A 23,517-nucleotide genomic window follows, 5' to 3' on the forward strand; every position below is an offset into this window, starting at 1 on the left:
CAAAATGAGGACCCGGTAAAAGAAATTACAAGTTCACGACATAGTTTGAGAGGTCAAGATGGGGTCCATTAAGTGTCCTCCTGGGTTCGTTCTCACGGATTCGTGGTGAAAGGCTTTTCCACTCCGGCTGATAGGTTGACGAGGGAAGGATAGCCCACACTTATGCTGTTCAGTTTGCCTGAAATGCTCATGGAAGTAGAGTGGCAAAGAATTGAAAAACTGTGAAGCTCAAGTAACCCACACAGAAAACAACTTGTCTGTCCGCACGATGTTAGACAACTTGTTGGAAAAAAAAAAGAGCATGGATATTCTCATTGTTGACTGCAAATCTTCGCCCATGTGCTTTGTCCTGTGCGATTGAGTGCTTTCCTTCACATTTCACGTTTTTGTTTTTCTGAGGGTGTACCTTTCGTTACATTGTAACTCCTTGCTGTCAGTCGGTGCCCGGTACCATCGTGCCTTCCATGTACTGTCCTAAAAGAAAAAAAGATAATAAAAAGGAAAAGGGTAGACCTACTGGTACTCGAACCAGTAGTACCTGGGCATTTGAAGCTGCGACACTACCCACTAGACCATCGGGGCCGAACAGCAAGCTTGTTTTAGCAGTTAATGAAGGTTGTGGCAGTGTTAAAAGCTAACCATTGAATGGCGCTAGTTGTAACAGGAGGTGCCTGGTTTGAAGTGTCTTGGAAGCAAAATGTCGCGTCATGAATGTCACACTCGGTGTACATCAAGCTGACAATGGCTTGTGATGTTAGAGATCAAAGCGTAACGTTGACTTCATGTCAGGCCAGCACATACCCGCGTTCTCACTACTTGCATGCGGTATGTTGGGAGCTGTGCTGTACAGTGCGGTCCACTATTAAAGGGAAACGGCAAGCGCTTGGCCGCTGCGCTTCGCGAAGCGCCGTCACCGAGAAGTGGCGAGAATCGGAGACAGCCGGCACGTGCACACTGACCGCATCAGGCGGGAGAAGTGTCGTCTGCTACAGCGCTCCACTGCGCCGCTCAGCTGGCGATAGCCGAGGAATTTCGTACTCGAAGGGTCTGAGAAGCTTTTTCATTTTAGCTCAGTCTGCTCTAATCTCTATCAGGCATAGTCACCTGGACTTAAGGCCCTTTCACTTAAGCCATTCTACATGAATAGTCTTTTGCAATGAAGCCACACAGCGACAGTCTCGAAGCCCTTTATTGTTTCACGACCGCATTGGCGGCGCCCCCGCAACGCGCGCAAAAACGAGCCTCCCTCCAGGCACAAGCGACGGCCATGCCTCCCTATCATTTCCTTGTTGCGTGCAGCGCCGAACAGCCATGGCCGACGCGAGCGCAAAATCTCCGCTTCGCGCATGAAGCGTTGCGTGGACGAAAACTTATTTCATCAATGACGCTGCCCCGTCTCTCCTGCCGCAGAAGAAAAAGCAAGCCAGGGGAGCGGAGCAGCGGCCTTATCACCGGGCTTCTCAGAGCGACGCGGTCCTTCTACAAGAGACCTGCAGTCACTGCCGGTCACGGTGGAGGAAAATCCTGACGGTCCATTCGGACTTGTCCCCCTTCCCCCCAGGGTGCGAGTGGCTGGCTTGTCCAGGTGGCGGCGGTAGACGATGGAATCAGGTTGGCGGGGTGTGGAGGAACCGGGCGACAGAATCTGCCCTCCCGGTGGAAGGGGAGAACATGTGCGCTGCTTGGAGGGCTTTTGCGTCGACCCGGTCTCCGCATCGCGAACCAATCGATGGCACGTTGGTGCCCTCCTCGTTGTCCACCGTGGCACCAGCCAGCCTGCAAGGATGCACGGCATGCAATGGTTAGGTGATAGGTTAGGGCAAAAAAAATTCCTGGATCAGGGTTCCACACTGACTATACCCGGGAACAAGTTAAGAACGGCAATAGCTCATGTACGGTACCACTCCGCCTAAGCGATGGACCCGGATGTCAACAGGCACGCGTTTTGAAAAGAGACTGCTACGAATGCGTGATATCGTCTGCCCTTTCTCCGTCATTTGTTTGTCGTCGCTGCAGTAGTTTAGAGGCATATTAGGTCCAAAAAGTTACGAAAACGGCTCGCGCCATGTTCAAAATATTTCCAGTAGCGCGCTACTTGTGCTGCGTGGAGTAACATCCGGCTGCAGTAATAAGGCACAACGGCAATTTCCGTTGCCACTCTTAAGTTGTAACCGAGTATATCATGCTCATGTTTTTTCTCTCTTTTATGATGGAAGCGTCTTCAAGCATAGCTGCAACAAAAACACTGGGCAACACAAGCACTAGCTTAACACTCTGGTAAACCTATTCCAACCTTCACTGAAAGTGCGTCCAATCGATCATCAAACATCAAAGGCCCAAATCGCAAATGAAGAACCAACCCACGCGACGACTTGTCGTGCAAGCCTGGTTTCAGGCATGTGCCCTCTGTGCGGAGATCTTATCAGAGCTTTTTGGTCGACCAACCCGTCTACGGGGAGATGCATTAGTTAAAGGAGCACTGACACCAATTTTCGGCGTTAATATTATTGCACAGTTCGCTTCCTTCACTCAACAGAATACCCTGGCTGAAATATGAGCGGCCTGCGACGCGAAGAACATACTTCGATTGGATCGCATTTATCGCGCCGACGAAGCAGCGCGCGGAGCGGCACTCAGCAAATGGACATCAGCATGACATCACCCCGTGAAGCCAAAAGAGGTGATGCGAAAGCGCTCGTCAAAAACTCGTGACGTCACTTCATGCGCACGGCCCCACGAGCGGCGAGCGGGCGCAACACCCTCTCAAGCGGGTGCCGGTGACGTCCGCACAAAGCGGTGAGGTAAGGCCGGGATTCTGTCATATGCGCCTTTCGGGATGAAAGCGCGGGAATTTGAAACAAACGATTTTCAGGCCGTTCAATGTAATTAACTATCGTGCGCTGAAGTATTTGAAGTGCTGTTTCAGGTTTGCCAGACCATTAAGCATCGATAAAAGCAATAAAAGTGTAAAATAAAATTTTCGTGTCAGTGCTCCTTTAACAAGACGTGATAGGTTCCACTAAGAAAGCTTTTGCTTTGAGAGTTTTTCACACTTAGGACAGGGTAACAAAAGATACGCTTAAGTTTTAAGCACAGTTTTTCAATGGAAGCGGAAAACGCAAGATGCCGACTGGCATGTAACACACATGGAGCGATAGACACCTAGCTGATTGCTGCACTGCCCTGCTCCCATGTAATATACTAACAGCCACTTCCAGGAAATTGTCTAGAGACGCATCAGGAAAAGGTCAAAGTGCGTAAAACTGTGCTCTGGACAAACCTGACATCACTATAGCATCATCATTTGCATACAATATGATGACTATATTAACAAGTACACATATGTATTGCAGCATCCCTTGAAATCGGCTTGAATCTGGTTAGGGATGCAGGGACCAATCACATAAAGGTATCAACTACAGTAAGCAGAGAAGGTGCAACGCGGACACTGTCATAACTAACATGTAGGACAAAGTGCAAGACAATGTTGCTGCATGCTCGGGGATAGCTACTGCACAAACTCTGGACCAAAAAGAAGGGAACAGTACAAGCATCGCATTATTCAGCTTCACGCACTCATTCATTACTGCTTTTTGTGTGGCATTGAACGCTTGAAATGTTTTACTAAAACTGCAGCCTGTGTACCCAGGCAGCCTAAAAGGGAAAGGCTGCTACATTTAAACCTGGGTGTAATGAACCTCTGTATAATAAATTCCTGGACTTAACAAAGCTCCTTTATTCCCCATTGCCACCCCTATTGAAGCCCATGTGTTCGTGACCTCTACGTTAACTTTGATGTAACGTAGTTGCTAAGCTGATTACTCATTGTTTTTATCACACTTGCTTAAAAATCTGCCACAGAAATGTGCAAATTTAGCGAATACTAGCACTATTGTATGGAGGCAGCAGGTTCGGAAACGTCTAGAAATCGCCTGGAAACAAAACTTGTCATGAATGATGAACAGAGCGGTTAGTGCAATCAGAGTCCTTCAATGCTTCTCTGGTCATGAAACTCCCGGCCAAGTTTCGTACGGGGACAAAGGCTATCGCGACTGGCGCCACCGCAGATCGGAGGGCATTGGGCGGCCGCGGCGGCTCTGTAGCCAGACCGGCAGGCAGGAACGCAGTAGCAGCATGCCCACTCGCACCAAATTTTTTCACCACTCACAAAATGATAAGTCCATTTGAGCGGCCCACGACAAGTAAAGCGAAAGCGCACTGCTGATAAGGCGGCGAGAGTCTGATTTATCTTACTCTGTGGTAGGTTCCCTACCAAACGCGCTCTGACCACGCCCCCGGCTGCCCTCCGATCAACACCAGCGCCGCGGCGCGGCAGCGTACGAAGCTCTCCCATAGCGTGATGACGAAGTTTCATGACCAGGAAAGCATTGAAAATGCAATCTTGCGGTAAACGTAGCAGCCACTTCTGGTTTTGATTGCGTAGCGCGGCATAACACGAGGTAGCAAGACTAACAATACTTTTTTTTTTTCGCCCGCACCGCAAACTACCGTGCGTTTCTACGTGAGTGCTGTGTCGGTTCGAGACAAGTTTTTAGGTGCTAGGCCTGCCTGTCGGCGTGTAGTCGAGTGTCTCCACGGCTATCTGTGGTATCGGTTCGTCAGTGATGAGTTCTGCTGCCACCATAGAAACTCTATGGCTGCCACAAAACAAAAAAGTGTCTTTTCAAGAAAAGCTCGCAATTTTAAATGCAGTTTCCGCCAGTGAAAAACAAGAATGTCGCCACCCGGTTCAGTATTTCAGATGGCACCCTCTCGACAATTTTGAGCATGGAAAAGGTCATCAAGTTCACGAAATGGGGCCCTTTCAGCATACGGAAAAAGCGATACTACTATTGTGTTGGTGAATACAGGGGTATGTGACCTTGTCTCTTTGGAGCACCATTTAGTGCCTAAGCTTGTGCGAAAGCAGCAGGTGGAACTCGCGCAGTTTTTCACCGTGAAATAAATACTTGGAGGCTGAGTTCACCTTTACTGTTGTCTAGCATTTTGGTTTCGTTTCTGCTTCATTCACGCCAGTCTTAATAGGGGTGTGGCAAGTAAAAAGTTTTTTATTTATGGACCAAAATTAATCAAATTAGGAGCATTGATGTAACTTGCCGATCTAAAACTGAAGGTTCTATACTTTTCAGGTTACAAAACTAATCCCCTGAAACTTGTGTTCAGCATAATTAACTAATTAGGCAAGAAGCCAAGGAGATTTATATCTCAGTGAGATCAGGAATGTCTATTCTGTGCAAGGAAGCTATTAGATTATTGCACTTTATCTTTTAGGCATAAAGGAGGAACAGGAAAAGTTCCACCTTCCTTTCAAAATCACAAATAGTCTCGTGTCAAAAAGAAGGTGAAGCTTCTCTCTTTCTTTCTGGATACCTAAAGGAAATAAAGCAGTTATCTAATAGTAGCTTGTTTGCACAGAATTGACATTCCTGATCTCACTGAGATATAAATCTCCTTGGCTTCTTGCCTAATTAGTTAATATTGGCGTGACTTTGTGAAGGTAATTAGCCTCGTAACTCATAAGGTATAGGAGATATTTTTAAACTGCTTTCAGTTTTGTTATTAAGATAGTTAACTACATAGATGCGCCTATTTTGATATGATTTAGGCCATAAATAACAAAAATAGTTTTACTTGCCACATCCCGCACGTAACGAAAAATTGCGAACTTTTGTCAACTTCGTTACATCCAGGTTGTACTGTAGTACATGTCTCAAGAACTAGGCAACTCCACAAACACCATAGTCCCGCATTAGCGATGATTGACCCTGGCTGCAGCGTTAAATCTATATATTTTTACTGGTCACGTCCCCATGCTTGGCTGGACACGAACAAACCTTTTTTCAGAACTCTACTCCACGTTCCGTACTACAGCCCCTTTGGATGCTTGAGATGAAGAAAGGACTTTGCCGTGAATAGGGCAGAAGCATGTTGACAAACGTACCCGACAGACTTTGCCACAGTGGCAAACGCAAGTGCTTGTACGTGTACAATGCGAGCCACTCTCTTCTTCGCTGCCCCACCCTAATCAACCGCGATTTTTCCTCTATGCTAAAACAACGAGGGATTTATGCGACTTCACCGGCTGGGAGAGGCAGAGAGAGTGCCAGGTAGGACAAAGGCTTTCTGCCAGAAAGGAAAGGTGAGGGCTGACACAGGAAGCCCGCTGTCCTATTTTTGGCAGCGCGTCTGTGCTATCCAATGGTTTTCTATACCTTAAGAAATTTACCATCCCTTCCTCAAAAAAGTTGACAGAAATTGCAAACTAAGAACAAATCCATATAACGATTTCTCCCGCACTAAGTAAACGCATCTGTGAAAGACCTAAGTGTACCGTAAAATTCCGAACAAGCACCCCCACTCGTGTCAGCCCCCCCCCCCCTAAATTCACCGCTAATATCAAATTTCCGCACCGTTTTCCCCTCGCACCAAATTCCCCCTCCCATTTGCTCTGCACCTGGGAATCAACCATGCCCAGGCAACACTGGCGTGCCACGGCCCATGTATAATCCAATCCAATCCAATCCTGGTTAGCAGCCCGATAGCCCGATTTCTACACGTCATTTCTCGTTTTTTTTTTTTTGTGGCGGTGTCAGTTTCTGTTGGCGGCAGCACGTGCTCAATTTTGCGCTCAATTTTGAAAATACTGTGGCATGGTCCTTCAGGAGCTGTGACATAAGCAACGGACTTGATGGCTCATAGGAAGGAAACTTGCATGATGGACTATCAGATGTTGGAGCCGTGCCGCCAGAAGACCAGGGCGGACTTCAAGTGGAATGCTGCGAACTTTTTGGGGGGGACCGACTCAGAGGAGTCTTTTGATGTTTTTCAGAGTGACAACTAATATTCTTGGCAAAATGCTTGGTCCAAGTGCATTTCCTTTTTTTTTCTGGCAAGGGAGCTTTGTTGCAGCCATCTTGCATTTTGGTGCCACTGCGGGATAGCGTCCTCTCCCTACTTTGCCAGTGATCTCGACTTGCCTGCAGGGGGGCGCTTGGAATTCTACGGTATACCAACACGTGGTTCACGCGATAATGGTATACTATTGTACTCCTTAATGATCGAAGCGTGTATTGTCCTATCTAGAACCATTCTTTTTTCGAGATTCTTAAAGGAGCACTGACACCAATTTTCGGCGTCAATATTATTGCACAGTTCGCTTCCTTCACTCAACAGAATACCCTGGCTGAAATATGAGCAGCCTGCGACGCGAAGAACATATTTCAATTGGATCTCATTTATCGCGCCGATGGAGCAGCGCGCGGAGCGGCACTCAGCAAATGGACATCGGACATCAGCGTGACATCATCCAGGGAGAGCCAAAAGAAGTGACGTGGCAGCGCTCGTCAAAAGCTTGTGACGTCACTTCATGTGCACAGCCCCACGAGCGGCGAGCGGGCGCAACACCCTCTCAAGCGGGCGTCGGTGACATCCGCATAAAGCGGTGAGGTCAGGCCGGGATTCTGTCACATGCGCTGTTCGGGATGAAAGCGCGGGAATTTGAAAAACGATTTTCAGGCCGTTCAATGTAATTAACTATCGCGCACTGAAGTATTTGAAGTGCTGTTTCAGGTTCGCCAGGCCATTAAGCATCGATAAAAGCAATAAAAGTGTAACATAAAATTTTCGTGTCAGTGCTCCTTTAAGTAACCATACTGACACAGTGGAAGCCCGGTTTCACGCACTCACAGTGCTTCCAGAAATTTTATCAGAGCTTTTCGGTCTACCAACCTGTCCATGGGGAAATGCATTAGTTTTTTGACAGGGCACCATGGGTCCCACTAAGAAAGATTTCACTTTAAATTAAAAGTTTTGCTTATCCAACTAACCACTGAGAACAGGATTGTTTGAGCAAACTGGACAAACTATCCACCGTCAATACAGTGCCACCTGCTGTGTGCCATACACACAAAGGTGAGATGTGCAGCGACATCATACCGTATTTATTCGATTATAAGGCAGTCACGATTGTTAGGCGAGGGTTTGGAGAGTAAAAAAAATTGCCATATATATATATGTGTGTGTGTGTGTGTGTGTGTGTGTGTGTGTGCGTGCATGCGTGCGTGCGTGTGTGTGTGTGTGTACAGAGCTTAAAATATAAGGCGGGATATGACCTTCCCCCATATACATTGTCATAGACGCCCCTTTATGTCAAACACGTATTTAGGGAAAAAATTTCGCCTTATATTCGAATAAATAGGTACATTGTGTGCTGTGAGGGAGGAGAAAATTGGTTTCCTCCTCCGTCAGCCTGATCCAGCACCACCACTGAGTTTCTTGCACACACTAGAGAAATTTGGGGCTATTGTTGGAGTTCTGGGAAAAGTCCACGTTTGCATTGCCTTCACAATAGGCTTGGCTTGTGAAGTTCCAGTGAGTGCGAAAACTCTTTAATAAGAGGCAGCAGGAATACCGAGAAAAGTGTTATTTACATGCTTAGGAAATGAAAACATGATGGAGCAACGAGAAAGTGAAATGCTTTCCTTTTCTTTTGGCTTTTGGGATCGGATTGGATTGCAAAAAAAAACTAGTTGACCTGCAGTAAAGCGCACGTGCTTTACATGCGGCCTATGTTGTCTTGGCGCACCCGCAATTGTCTCGACTCGCCTTTTCAGGTTCGTCGAGTCCCTGCCTGGCTAATGCCTCGAGGTCCCGCTGGATGGCCTTGAGTTGTGTTTCTTAGTCTGTGGTCCGCATAGCCCATTCAAGCAACAGCGGGGGAATTTTTTTTCCATGCCCAAATAGTAATTGTAAAATCAAGTCGCTGCCCAAGTCAAAATAGAATGTTTGATGTTTCAGAGCCCCTACGGGTTCCTTGTTCACAGTCCTGAACAAAGAACCTGTAGGGGCTCCGAAACGTCAACCACTGTATTTTCACTCGGGCAGTGACTTGATTTTACACTCCCAAATATGAAACTCTGCACCAGGCAAAGTTTCGTCACACACTTGACCAAACTAGCCATTATTAAGAACTTCCTGATTTTTGCAACTTTGCATATGTATTCAAGAAGCCACGCACCTCGCACCACGACGACCCGCCTACGGCGCGGCGCACAGGGAGGCGGCGGCCGGTTCGCCGGCGGCCCCGACGTCCACCCGCTCCCGTTCCTCGTTGTGGCGGGGCGCAGCAGCAACGGCCGGCTGTGGCGGCGGAGGAAGTCCGTCGTCGCGGACTTCCTGCTCCTGCTGCTGCTCCGCCCCTGCCGGTGCGGGTGCTGCGAGCGGCTTGGGGGGCGCGCCCTGGGCCATGCGCTTGATCTCGGAGATCTTGGCGAAGACGTGCTCCTCGCCCTCACCGCGCGGCACCCCCTTGTACTGGAGCCAGTTGTCGTCCTCCAGGACGGCCAGCGCGTAGGCGGCCGCCACGTGCAGGCCCAGGTGCTTGCGCAGCGAGGTGGCCGCCTCGGGCAGGTGCAGCAGCTTCATGTACGGCCCGTCCTCGCCCAGCTGCTGGTACGCCTTCAGGAACGCCTGCCGGGACACGGCCGGCCGCCGGCCGCACAACGGTCAACCAACAAGAAGGTGTGAGCATCCTCTGTGTGGCCGCCGAAGGCAACTAAAGCAGAAAGCTGGGCGAGTTGGTTGCTCACTAGGGAATTCATTGTACTACTAGACAACGTTAACACAGGGATAAAGCTACGGAAGAGACGGAACACATGCCTCGCATGCTTTGCCTCTTCTGTAGCTTTGTCCCTGTGTTAGCGTTCACTAGTACAATGGATTCCCTAGCTGTTGAAGGCATTGTAAGCCAGCTTTCTGGATAGAGAAACTGCAATGAGAGAACTTTCATGGCTGCCACAGTTAGTATTTTCACACATTTAACCCACACCAAAAATGTGATAATTTCAGTATCAAGGTAGTGGTGCAAATAATACGTGGGGTTTTTCCCTTAGTGCAGCTTCACGGCAATGTGCGTTGTGCCGTGAAGATGACCTTGAGCACAACAGTGAGGACTGCGGCTCCAGTGATAGCTCTAGTGAGAGCAGTGACACTGAGTGAATTGACTTTAGTTTTTGCAATCAGTGCATTCTACTTGCTAAATATATGCTTTTTCTGTTTACATAGTATGTGATGTGGTGCTTGAGCAGCAGCCTTAGTGCAGCCTTTCCTGCATAAAATGTGTGGGCAATATGCGAGGATTTTTTTTTTCTTTAGAGGTGCGGATTATATGCACAGGTGGGTTATACGCACAGAAATACGGTATGTGAAATGTTCTATTGGTTATAGTGAAAACTGGCTCCTATGGGTAGCCATGGAGGATCCTACAAAGTAGCTGCCAAGTACAAAGCCACCCTCTGTAACAGCGGGCTTCCTCACAATCTGCCTGTTAGACAACTTTCCTTTTTAAGTCGTCCAACAGATTGCAAACTGGAGCAGTTCGCAGCAGTTAGGTGTGGCAGTTCTAGTGCTTTATAAATACAGTGAAAGCTTCTTAATTCATAATTCATAATTCAATCATTCGAATTGTACGATTTGGTCCGACCAAGCTCCAGAAATCAATGTATACAGAAGTAAGTCAATTCAAACCAGAGTAGGTCCTGCTACATTTTAATTTGAACTACACACAACCACACCAGTGCCTGGTGCCTGGCACACGCAAAAGAAACGCACCCTGTGTCTACACACAAGGCTGCATCGCCTCTGGAGCAGCCTGGAAAATTAAGAGGAAAGGTAAAATTTAGGTGAAATATAATCTAAATTTCCCATACTGGATGTGTTGGAAGACTTATTCTCTGCAGACAATGTCAGTGAGGACACGAAGGCAGTGGTGTGTGGTGCACTGAAAGGCGAGGACATTGTTTTTCAGGTGAGAAGCGCAGAACCTGCCCCTGCTAGTGATGACGACGCAGTGGTGGACAACGAAGCAACAGTGCGGTGATCGACTCAGCAAGTCACGGCCAGATTGAATGCTGCGCATTCCTTCTTCAGTTTTGAAGAAGGCGAAGTTGGGGAGGCCTTCTGCTACACTCGTTCGTTAGCGCGAAAAGTGCTGGCTGTCGCTTTCAAAAACAAAAGGAGGAGGACTGCAATCGAACACTTTTTCAAGCATAGAACTGTGTACATGCCCCACTGCTTCCCAATCGCAGTGCAGTGTTGTCATATTTTGAATTCTCATTAATTCGAAATGACACAGCTTCCCCTTGAGGTTCAAATGAACAAGCTTTTACTGTACACAGGATAAACTGCATACACTGCCTAACGGGCAGTGCATGGACAGTGTGGTGCTAATAACCAGGGAAGTTTGATGTACAACTGTTCAAGAGCCATATGGGCCAGGTAGCGATCACCAACTGTTGGTGGAGTGATTTTGCAAACCGCCAAGCGGGCAGGCTAACGGTTCTGCCCGTGGGGGTAGCAGTGTTGGTCAACTGCGACGGTACCTGCAGGCGATCGCCCTGGGCCCGCAGCTCGGGGATGATGTCGAGGACCCAGGAGTTGCGGCCCTTGAGGAACTCCAGGATCAGGTGCACGTGCTTCATGCCGGCAAAGCGCCAGCCCACCGCCACGTACTCCTGCACCTGCTCCATGGGGCCCTGCAGCAAGGGAAGGCCAGGAAAGTCAGCACTGCAGGTCCGACGGTTCATGGGTCATGCAGACAAAATACAAGTTTGTTTTATTCGAAATATTTCGTATTTTATAGTGCACCCGGCGATTGTTCGGAAGCGAACAATGCTGTATTCTTTGCGAAATTAATCAATTTAAGTTGAAATTTTGATTCTCCTGCCAAACCGTGTGTTTTAACAACATCTGCAACGACATCATAAGAACGGGTCTTCAAAATAAACTTGGTGTGAAGCGGAGACTTGTTTACCATTAGTCAACCTAGATGGCGCCGCCATACCAAAGCGGGCCGTTTTCTGCCTTTGCTTTGTTTTTAACCGTACATTACATGTACCTGGCTTGTTCTTGTTCAGGCAGAAAATCATTTCGTAAAACATGGTGCTCGCTCGACAAATACGGTCCCGTAATACGCCAGCGCTTACGCCAATCGACCAGCATTGTCAGAGACAACCCCAAATAGCCGCTGTGCTGTGCAGCTCTAAAACAAGCATAGTGCACACAGTACCAACAGCAGTACGCACTTCTACGTTTACGTGTGCTTGCCTAACTCCCACTGTTTATCCCACCATTCTTACTGCTATAATAAAGAGTGTGCCCTAAATTTAAACGCAAATAGCTCAATCGGCAAGCTTATAAGCTCTGCTTGCTTTTGCCGGCCTCAGCAAATTGCAGAGTTGGCGCGTATGACATCACACATTCTGTTGAGGGAAATGAGCTAGTGGGTCGCATGGCCATTCCCTTCTTTCCTAATTATGTAGCTTATGTTAAGAATAGTGTCAGTATGATCCTCACAAGGCAATCTTTCGAACGAACCAAACTTGTGTTTTGTCTGCATGGTCCCTTTCATTATTCCAGTAGCACCTTCACATAACCTCTGATAACATGGTTCCATTACAGTACCATGTTGCAACACTGTCTTTGTAAAGGATGGTACATGGCTACACCAGAAAAGTGTCACATCACATGGGTGAACCTCTGGCACAAGTGGTGCTACAGCCCAATTGCCCAAGACCAATCCGGCTGTACGCATGTGCCATGGTGTTGGCTGTGTGATAGGTACTAACGAGCCCTTATTAAGAAACAGGCTTCAAAAGTTCTAACTGATTGCTTTCCATCGTCCATTGTAGGCGGTACTAAAGAGCTGTTCATTGCCAGCAGCACCAACCGAAAAACTTGAATGACACTGGAATTAGTACACACTCACACAGAGTTCGACAAATACTACGCACGTGTAGTCATCACATAACCTGTTCCTGACTTTTTAGGACAAGTCATCCTTGTGAAATTGTATGTATGTATGTTTGTTTCCTGACACAACGGCAACGAAGGCCAAAGAGCGCCAACACAATGGTTGTCATTTCTCGCTATGCATGAGATAAACTCCTCCTCTGACAGGACAGCTTGTACAAGCCAGCATGTACGTATCATCATCTTTATGTCTCATTTTGGACAGTCGTTACATTTCCCCGCATACTGGCTCATTAAAACTACTGTTAAGCCAGACCGCTCAAGAAGGGTATTCGCACTGCTTGTTTTTAATATGGCTTTCCACGTCGCATGTGTTATTAGAGAGATGCCCATATTGACGCCGTCACTTTTGAGCTTCAAGCAATGAACAAGCAGTAAGACCAAACCCATACGGTGACTGGAGGTAAAATTTTCAGTACTGTCCATTTTAAGCGGTAACAGTCCCGATTGCAGGCCCTTTGACATGCACTAAAACTAGTGTTCTGCCTTGCTTGTTTTGCGTCCCATCCATGTCGCCTGCCTTCAGCCAATCAGGGCTTACACAAAGGGGACACTTGGAAATCAACACAACCCAAAATCCTGCCCCTGATTTGTGAACAGAAAACTCCTTTCTGGACACGTAGAACAGTTTAAGAAAGATGGTAGCTTCTTGCACTGAAAAAAAAAAAAAAAAGAAGAAGCCTCGAAGCAACGAAACAAGGTCTGCTTTGAGAAACGGCTCAAAAGGTCGATGGATTGCATGGGCAAGGGGGCTAACATTGGGAGTGTAAAATTGCATTCACTGCAGCACCAAGTCAAAATGGAAACCCTAAAGGTTCCTTGTTCCCAAGGAAACAAACCTTCCACTCTGACTTATTCAGTAACAGCGATTTTATGCTCCAAAGTATGACCCCTGACCAGACGAAGTTTTGTCAAACACTGGACCATGGGGCTAACTGTTAACTGCATCACCTCCTGTAATCTTCTGCTATGGTAAACCAGCTTCTGCATCTTTTTGAGGAGGTTATTCAGTTGTTTATTCTTGCCCTGTGATGAGCGACTAAGTTCGCAGGCCATAATACGAGGCTGGCAGTTTATTCAAGCTGAACACAAAATAAGCCATCTTCACCCTGGGCTTTTTGAGTTCTGACTGCACAAGCGGAAAGCGCGTGGTTCCCCACCGATCGTCTTTTACTGTTTGTCCCACCGGGAAGGCGCTACGAGAAGCCTGCCAGAGAGGATCCTGTTTCGAGTATCGCTGGTATCACCACCCAAGTGCTTCGTGAATAACGCGGTTGTAGGAATGCCAGCGACGTGTGAGCGCCGAGCGTACAAGCGCACCTGGAAGGCCCCCTTGAGCAGGGCGTTGCAGAGCGCGGCCCGGGTGTGGGGCCACTGCTCGCCGAAGTGCGAGATGGCCTCGGCCTGCTCCTGGCCGTAGAGCGGGATCTTGGGCGGCGCCGACACGCCCGGGAAGAACTCGAGCAGGTCGGCCACGCGGTGCTCGAACCAGTCCCGGTTCAGGTTGGAGCCCCGGGCGCGCGGCAGGTTGCACAGCATCACGCTCAGCAGCAGGTAGAAGTCGTCCCGGGTGGCCGGCGGCTGGCCCTCCACGCCCAGGGCGCGCAGCTGCCGGCGCACAAACGCCCCGCTCACGTGCACCTCGTCCAGCCACACGCCGTCCTGGTCGCTGCCGCGCACAACCTGCACGGGCACGTTGTCATGTTCTCTCAACGTGTAAATGTCTTGACGTGTATATGTGTTTGACATGTATAAATGATGTGTAAATGTCTTGACGTTTAAATGTACAGTCGTACAGTCGCGCTCACTATGACCTACACCACTCATTAGTATTCACAGCTTTATATGACCTTTGTCTGCCACCCGGGGTTAAAAACCAAGTGCGCATTAGGAGAACAACGTCCTAATGAATCAAGCGTTATCCTAACGTATATGCCCATAGTCATTGTTTTGACAATATAATCGTCTGAATACTAATGAGCGGTGTAGGTCATAGTGAGCGTGACTGTATGTGTGTATATATGTATGTGTACGGCACAAGAGCATCGAGGCCCAAGAGCAACATGTCAGAGTGAGTAGTCTTTCAGTCAGTAAGATAAAATTGAAGAGGCCAAAATAAATCGTTGGTATGGGGGTGTAAAAGGCCCTCAGTATAAAATGTTGTCAAAAATGTAAAGATCCTGGCATATACCATCCTGGAATTACGCGTGGTAAGTTATAAGTTTCGAAAATCTAATATCTTGAATGAAAGTTAAAAGGCGATTCGCGGGAAACATAGGTTCATCCGCTAAAAATAGCGAAGGGTGTAGGGGTATTATAAATCTCGGGGAAGTTGCGACATCTAGCGTCCTCAAAACCTGAACATTAAATTCAAGATATGGAAAACTGAGAGCCGTCCTCCACTTCTGTTGCATACTGGCAGTTGTGTGCTTTTTAATAGGCAAGAATGAGTACCGTACGTGTGGCCAATTCTCAGTATGCACATATATTTCAGTAAATCTGTTTCGTTTTTTTTGTAGTATATTGACCCAACTGTGCTTTTATAAAATGCAATTTGTTAAGAGTTTGTTCACCCCTTTCCTGTCGCCATTGTTGCCGGAGTTTTTTTCGTAGAAGCGGCTTCGTGTCCTGGTATGGGACCTGCAATATGTCTATGTGCCACTTCAGAATGTGGCCTTACCAGCCAATCTATCAGCAATTTATTCCCCAGAATGTCACTGCGCCCAGGCACCCAGCAAACTATTATTTGGATGTTGTCAGAATAGGCCAACACTATCAATTTGACGAGATTATTTAGAACCCGGTTTCTACTCTTGACGTATAAAATCACTCAGAATTTTGGCACGCATGAAGACCGTCGTGTACTCTGCTAGCTGGTGTCATCGTGGCTTGTTCAAATGTCTCGACATATAGTAAAACCACTATGTAGTTCACTAGCAGAAAACTGTCTACAAGGCAAGTTCAAATGCACACTGACATACAAGACCAGTGTGTAGTTCACTAGCTGGCGTCTACATGGCCAGTTCAAATGTCTTGACCTATAAAACTGATACAGAGTTCGAAAAGTTTGAAAATTTAGTAATTTCTGGAATTTATTGAAAGAGGTAGCCCTTATCTAAAGCTTTGCATTATGAGGTTCAATGCACAAAAGCGACCCGTTGGCTATGAGGTGCATCGTAATGGAGGGATGAGGATTAATTTTGACCATTTGGGGATCTGTAATACGCGCCCATTGTCACAGTCCTGCCCATACAATCCACTCGAATTGCCCACTTGTTTACTTCAGATGCAATAAAAATCGACCATTTACCTTAATTACCCGATTCTAACGCGCACCCGATTTTTGTGGCAAAAAAACTGAAAAAACTTGCACCTCCGTTTGTAACGCGCACGGAACTTTGTGAGCAAGAAAAACGAATGCGAGAGTAACGGGCGATTTATTACCCGAAGTAATCTCACTCATCTCACTCCTTGTCGCTCTCCGCTGACCACAGCATCTCGTCCTAGGTGTAGTCAAGCGCGTTCGCGATGCCACACTTCTGAACGAACGTTCAACCATGGTCGATAGGATCGTGGCCCACGCCTCGCACGCCCATTCCGCGAGCTTCTCCACATGCCCACGCTTCAACCGACCGCTCGTTTTGAACGCGTGAGAGCCACTGCTGCCATTGCTGTTATCGAGCGCGCAAGTGGAACGATTTGACGATTTGTGTGAACGCCGATAGAAACGCCTGGGCGCCTAGGCTTCTGCGTCCGAAAAATCGTTTCTCCATGCGTGCTTTCGCGCCGTCTTGTGATGGCGATGGCGATGGGTGGGACGAAATTTCCGCTCTTTCGGCAGTTTCGGTTTCGTATCCGATTCTAACACGCATGCGATTTTTCGGCCTATTTTTCCTAAAAAAAAGTGCGCGTTTGAATCGGGTAAGTACGGTATGTTCAGTAGCTGCACAAAACTTTCACTTCAAGCTTCCGCAGATGCTGAGCTAATGTTTCCTCAACTACAGTTTATGCGTGCTTCAATGCAATCCATAACTGCATTACTGTGTTTCTGTAATCGTGCCTTGTTGAGGTGATGCTGTGTGATACACAATATACGACAGACATATACAGCACCTGTCATTTACTGTGTATCTACAGAGCAACGACTTTGAGACGAATCAGCAACAAGCGGCATAGCTGCCATGCAGTCAGCTCAGGCCTATTCATAAAAGGACAGTCAAAACGTAATGGCAGAGCTAAGCGTTTCTCTACGACACACTAAAAGACATGGTAAGTAACAGACACACCGTGATGAAATATTGTATCCCTGCAAGCCTGTCACCGTGTCTTATAGAGGTTTTACTGAGCGAATCACAGTATATGATATGTTGTTTATGGTGTATCACACACGCAACCGCTTATAGCGACGAACCAGCAACAAGCCCTGTTATGTCATCTGCTCAGGCCCAATCGTAAAAGGAATGCTTCTCAATGACATGGGTACCTCCTGGTAGCCCTGCTCGCAGACAACCTTGAAAAACCCCAGCAGGCAGGCGACCGCGGTTTCCGCGTCGTTGCTCTCGGTGACCAGCCGCAGGCAGTTGGGGTCAAAGTGGTTCAGCGGCGGGAACACATAGACCACCTGGCGGGGCAGAGCCGAGCCCAGCACCTCGGAGGCCATCACAGCTGCCGCAGTCACGGGGGTCAGGGGAATCGGCCGCACGGGAAGCATGGCGCCCTATGCGTCCTTCCACTGCAACTCGAGCTCTGCACGCAGGCAGCCAGGGCACAGCTGAGCAAGGCGAAAGAAACATTACGTCCTAGCATTCTCATGTACGCCTGCGCAGGGATAACTTCTGGACTTACGTCGGGCCGCATTGTCAAAGCAGTGGGGAGCACGGCCGACGGACCGGGGTTCCTCAAGGGCTAAGTTTTAAAATCTCTCATCCCCTCACCTTTTTGGACAAGTCCTTCTCGCATATGCTCGGTACTGACATTGAGAAAGGAGGACTGAGTCTCGGCTCAGCCTGCAAAAACTTACACTCTCTTTGCAGTCCTGTCTACAGGCTACGCTTTTACCGATGCTATTGTCAGGGAAATTCGAAGGCCTGACACCTTAAGGCGTCCACACCAGGCCTACTGAAGATTTGCTTTGCCACGTTATGCATTCTGGGTCGTAATACACTTCTACGCCCATAAACAGAGCTGGTAGCTTTTATCTCCCTATCGGGGTTATCCCCTAAAGCAGGAACATGGCAGAGTCTTCAGGGAGAAACCAAAAAATGGCCCCTTGTTGATCTATGGGTGTGCACTAGAGCTGTGAACGGTGCAGCAACTCCATGAGCTTTGCCCCACATTGACTCCGCACATCCAGCGAGAAGGGGTCTTCCCAGTCGTTAAGACTACCAACCAAGCCTTAAGGGATTATGACTGTATAACAGAGTTCACGCTGGTTTAAATGTAAAAAAATTCAAGGGTTCTCAAGGACTTTCAAGACTCTGTGGGATTTTTAAGGCAGCATAATCTGCCTGACATTTAAATAAGACTGCTGTTAAGGGGAAGATGAAGATTAAGCTTCAAAATTATGAGAAATCGTGAAAATCGTGAAAATGACAAATCGTGAGACTTGTCTTCAGACAAAAGCCTCCTTGTTGAAACGATAGTTCCACCTTCATTTTCTTCTTCGAAAATTTCTTGTTTGTTCGAGTTACACATTTAGTGCATCACAAAGTGTAAACTTTAATTAGTTAAAGAAGATCAACCAAGCCACACGCACGCGGCACTCACTCAGTCCTTGTGTAGCATCATGTTCGCTTTATGCTGATTAAAAAGAAAAATTGAATTCAGGGATATTGAATGATTCATAATTCCACGACCCGTAATGTCTTACAATCCAGCCTTTCAAAGCCAAGGGTTTTTAAGGACTCACGCGACCCCTGTGTCCATGAGGAGAGCAACATTGCTGTGATGTGTGGCTTTCATATTAACGATAGCATGGGCTATATACAGTAAACTCCACGTACCGAGCGCAAGTTAGCTTTGGATCGACAAGTGCCACGCAAGGGCGGGAACCGACGTTTTGTCTGGTGGACTAGGATTGAAGATGACATAATGGCTAGCTCTGATCCAAGTCCTGTCAGATCCACATCTTGAGCATTCCTATGAAAATACTGCTGCAGCTCATGGACAGCTTTTTTTTTCAGTGGTATAGAGAAACGGCACGGGCCTTGTCTTTACTGGTGGTTAATTATCTACTCAAGCATCGATTTGACCATGCTTACAAAGCAGACTGGGATTGTAGACAATTTATAATGAGAACCTACATTTCACGAAAAATGGGGCACGACTGTTCGATATATACGTCTTCATTGATTACGTGTGCTAAATATATGGCTTCAGATATAGGATATTAGGTTTCCGATATCTCCAAAAGAACTCGCTCATGTAAAAAGCCTTCCTTGCCGAAACAGCTATCTTGATGCAAGGAAACAGCTATCTGTTTGTTTTACAAAATATCTCACACATTTCTTCGCTTTTTTTCTTGATTTGCAGTGGCGCGCACAATAACGCTAAAATTCAATACCATACAAGAGGCCCCTTTGTCCCTAATGTGCGGATTAGATACGAATACTTTCGCGTGACCAATTAAAACCACCAGGAGCAACACCAGAGGGAGAATCCATTCCATTCATTAATGGTTATCACGCTAATTTAGGAGATACCAAACGCGACAATGGCACAAACAATATATGACGAACGCGTCAGCGGCGCAATAACGCTCTCGGAAGACGCCTCAACAGCTACAGTCGCACCCACGACAGCCCCCCTCCCCTTCCACAGCAGCAGTGGATTTGGATGCAGTGTCTTGGAATGTTGTCCTAGTACACGGCATACTTGTATATGAATCGCGGCTGGAGACATGGCAGTAGTTATCGGTTGCCTTCGCCACATATATAGATCGAGCCCGCAAAGCGCGGCGTTCAGCAACTTCGCGGTTTCGGCAGCGCGAGCCGCGGCGCAAGTCCAGGCAGAGCAGACGATCATGCAGATGACGCGACGCGCGAGTCTCGCCAATTCTCGTTCGATGCGGTAACGACGGTTTACGTATCGTCTGCTCGCCTCCGGAGATCTCGTATGAAGCCACGGCCGTCGATCGCCTGTCCCATGTCTGTCCTGTAGCATCGCTTGCAAAGACCCATGCTGCCGTTCACAAATTTCATCACCCACAGCGGAAAATGTTGCACTTTTCGAGTTCGCGACGCGCAAATGAAAAGAAATGCAGCAAGACAACTACGCGAAAGTGTCATGTTTGAAGAGCCACGACGTCACATACATACAAGAGGCCAGATTTTGAGGCGCCGCTGCTTCTCGTCGTCTGCCTTTGTTCAAGAGCAAGAAGCAGGCGCGGGTTAAAGGATTACCGCTTTATTGCGACCTTTGGGCGGCTGGCATAATCATTGACGATTTTGTAACCGCCTTCGTTGCATATCGGCGACGTTCGGCGGTTACGTTCACAAGGTCGTTTCCCCTAGAGGGGCTTGCCAAGCTCCACCACGTATGACACGACAGGGGTCTCACAATCGGCTTTTATAAACGGTATAGGATGATATCATTGACGCCCGGGCAACTGCAGCGTGCCAGTTCAAAATCTGATTTTAGGGATTGCTGCTTCCCAGCCGGGGTGCAAATGTGAAGAAGCGCGTACTGCCGTGCGCGTATTGTGAAAGAGGGCGTACTGCCGCTCCTCCGCGCATTCGCGATGTGCTTTAACTTCTCGCCGCGCAGAGAACCGGTTCGGGGTATTCAGTGCGCATGCGTTCTCTGCCGCGCTCATTTAAGGCGCAAATGTGAAAAAAAGGGCGTACTGCCAGTCTTCCATGCACTCAGCGTTGGTTTAGCTCCTTGCATCGCAGGCAATGGGCTGCTCGCACAGAGGGCGAATGCGTTCTCTGCCGCCTTTGAAATGGGTGCGAATGTGAAAAAGGACGTACTGCCGGTCCTCCGTGTGCGCACGCCTTGGGTTTAGCTCCTTACACCACTTGCACGCACATACAAACGCGTTCTCTGCCACCTTTGAAATGGGTGAAAATGTGAAAAAGGACGTACTGCCGGTCCTTCGTGCGCGCACGCCTTGGGTTTAGCTCCTTGCACCACAGGCAGTCGGTTGCGCGCACATGCGAATGCGTTCTCTGCCGCCTTTGAAATGGGTGCGAATGTGAAAAAGGACGTACTGCCGGTCCTCAGTGCGCGCACGCCTTGGGTTTAGCTCCTTACACCCCAAACAGTCGGTTGCGCGCACATAGTACGACTGCGTTCTCTGCCAACACAACCTAGACTTTTGTAGGTGGTGTTGTCTCTGGCCCCCTTCGAGAAGGGTGCGAATGTGAAAAAGAGCGTACTGCCAGCCCTCGGTACACGAACGACGTGGGCGTAGTTCCTAGCACCGCAGGCGATCGGGTGCGAACACAGTGCGCATGCGTTTCCGCCCCCTTGCAAGAGGGCGAGAATGTGCAAAACGGGCATACTGCCGCTCCGCCAACGCGGAACACGTGTTCAGCTCTGTATGCGTGGCCGACCAGAAGACTTGCCGCGGTAGCAGCAGTTAAACCATGCTTCGGCCTAAAGACACGGCATGCAGGAACGCCGGACTGTCGGCGACACGAAACGAACCTAGAAAATAAGCTCAGCGCTTACGGTTCACAAGAGCTGCTTCGAATCATGCAGTAGGCGAACGGTGTTTCTTGCGTGCGACAGCGGCCAACGCCATGATCGTTCCTACAGCTCCGGCTCCCTCGGGCTCATCAAGCCGCGTACAAGACGGCTACGCTATTTTCACCTCACTCACCGGAGTCAGTGGCGCAGCGATTCTTCCGGACCACGATCTTCACAAGCGGCTTCCGCCGAGGAATCGCCAATGGCACGAACACGGAGCGTTAGTCCTAGCGGCGTCCGCTGCAGAGACTGGGGCCCAGTTGAACCGCGAGCCACGTTCGCCTCGAGACAGCAGCCGTTTGGTCCTGCCTCGTCTTCCTCCTCGATGAAATGTAGTCCCCTGTTGGCCAGATGGTCGAAGAACTGCTTTGGCCGGCGGTGTGGTCCTGGTTCGCAACTCTCAGCGTCTCTTGCGGGGCGCTTAACTTGAGCTGCTGAACGCAGAACAGCCCACCGGCGCTAAGGAGAGAGAGAGAGAGAGGTGCACGGCTTTGGAGACGCTTGCTGCAGAAGACGTCCAGATGAACGCCGATCGCGTTCCTGAAGGATTCGCAACAAGAACAAAACAATTGCGTCTGATGGTTAAGAAAAGAGGAGGAATTGAAATAATAGCAGAAGAATCTGAGATAAAAATATTCGTTACTTTTTTTTATTCGCTTTTTTTTTCTTTATCTGAGGACGTCCGCCAACTGGCAGTTCTGGTTCCTCTGGACGCGCTTGTGCAGACGGCGCCACGTGACAGTCGCGAGTCGGCGTTCGAAGCCGACTGCTCGCGCCGGAACCCCGACAACTATGAGCCAGAACGCTATTGAGGCTGTTTTAATGGTCGCAAACGGAAGGCTGTTGCTGGCCGGCTTCTATGGACGCAGTCGCTGTAGAAACGCCTTCACAAACCGTGGTGGGTGCTGCTCTCAGGAATAAAAAGAACAATATAAAAGGGGAGCTGTCACTGCGGCTTTGGATGAATAAAGAAGATGTTCCGCTCGTGCGGCACAAAAAATTAAAGGTAAGTTAAGCGGACGCAAAGTGATGCATGTTGGCGGAAAGAGTATTGGGCAGCGTATGCCGCAGAAATAAGCTTACCGGTCGACTAATTCGTGCCATTGATTGATCAAAGGCATTTGGTTAATGAAGATAACGCTTGTCTTGGGACGAGTCTTCAGTCTACCAGAGATAATTCAAGGGAACTGCCAGAAACTGGTTGCCGAGGTCCTCGATGAGGGCTGCCGGAGCCTCGTGAAGATGCCAGGCTGAAGCCATTGTGCGAGACGATGCCATTTTTTCCCGTAGCGGTGAGTCGGAGTTGATGGAAGGAACGAGACCAGGAATAGTAGACGTTTGGGGCTGGGCGGGGTGCGCGTCCAGGTCAGCTGGTCGGGCATTGCGGCAAGCTCCATGCCGCTGAGTGTGTGTTCGGCGCTAGGAATTGTTCCCTCACGAAGGAAGAGAAGCTGGAGGAGAAGCTGGAGGAGCAGGAGGAGGTGGAGGGAGAAAATTCAGAGAAGAGAGTAGGATCTTAATGATCTTGTACTTGGGTGGTATCCACGGTCCGGAATACCCCATGACTTGGCCGCTTTCAGAGCTCTTTGAACCAGAGTCCTTTGGGACTCAAGTCGAGAGCAATTGAGAAGGGCTGTCTCCCAGGCCTCTCTATAGTGGAGAGAGAGAGAGAGAGAGAGAGAGAGAGAGAGAGAGAGAGAGAGAGAGAGAGAGAGAGAGAGAGAGAGAGAGAGAGAGAGAGAGAGAGAGAGAGAGATAACTTTATTCAGTGGCCCGATAGTTGCTCAAAGGGACGGCGTTCGAAACCAGCTTGGACCCGACGGGCGGCGCCTGTGGTCATGGTAGGGAAAGGCGCAGTTCTTTTGAAACGCCCAAACCACGTGAAAATTATCGGAGATGTCTCCACAGAAAGGGTATCACCCATCCGTTTCGGGATCGAAATATTTTGTAATGTCAGGACATAAAGTGTTGGTTCGCAGCCTGCGTAAGAGACGTTCC

The 23,517-nt window shown here is 48.6% G+C and overlaps 1 protein-coding gene across 1 annotated transcript; it reads right to left on the bottom strand.

Annotated features, from left to right (window-relative positions):
• Nucleotides 1–1,173: 1,173 nt before the first annotated feature.
• Nucleotides 1,174–22,015, bottom strand: LOC144138487 (uncharacterized). Its single transcript, XM_077670788.1, has 6 exons — nucleotides 21,653–22,015; nucleotides 17,312–17,574; nucleotides 14,149–14,511; nucleotides 11,400–11,552; nucleotides 9,038–9,489; nucleotides 1,174–1,776 (listed from the first exon to the last, which is right to left on the bottom strand). Exons 2-5 carry the CDS (start codon nucleotides 17,537–17,539, stop codon nucleotides 9,058–9,060), a joined length of 1,176 nt encoding a protein of 391 aa, XP_077526914.1. The 5' UTR covers nucleotides 17,540–17,574; nucleotides 21,653–22,015; the 3' UTR covers nucleotides 1,174–1,776; nucleotides 9,038–9,057.
• Nucleotides 22,016–23,517: the final 1,502 nt, after the last annotated feature.

The sequence above is a fragment of the Haemaphysalis longicornis genome, unplaced genomic scaffold, assembly GCF_048455015.1.
Source record: "Haemaphysalis longicornis isolate Haplotype H1 unplaced genomic scaffold, Haemaphysalis longicornis Haplotype H1 scaffold_5, whole genome shotgun sequence".
NCBI lineage: Eukaryota > Metazoa > Arthropoda > Arachnida > Ixodida > Ixodidae > Haemaphysalis > Haemaphysalis longicornis.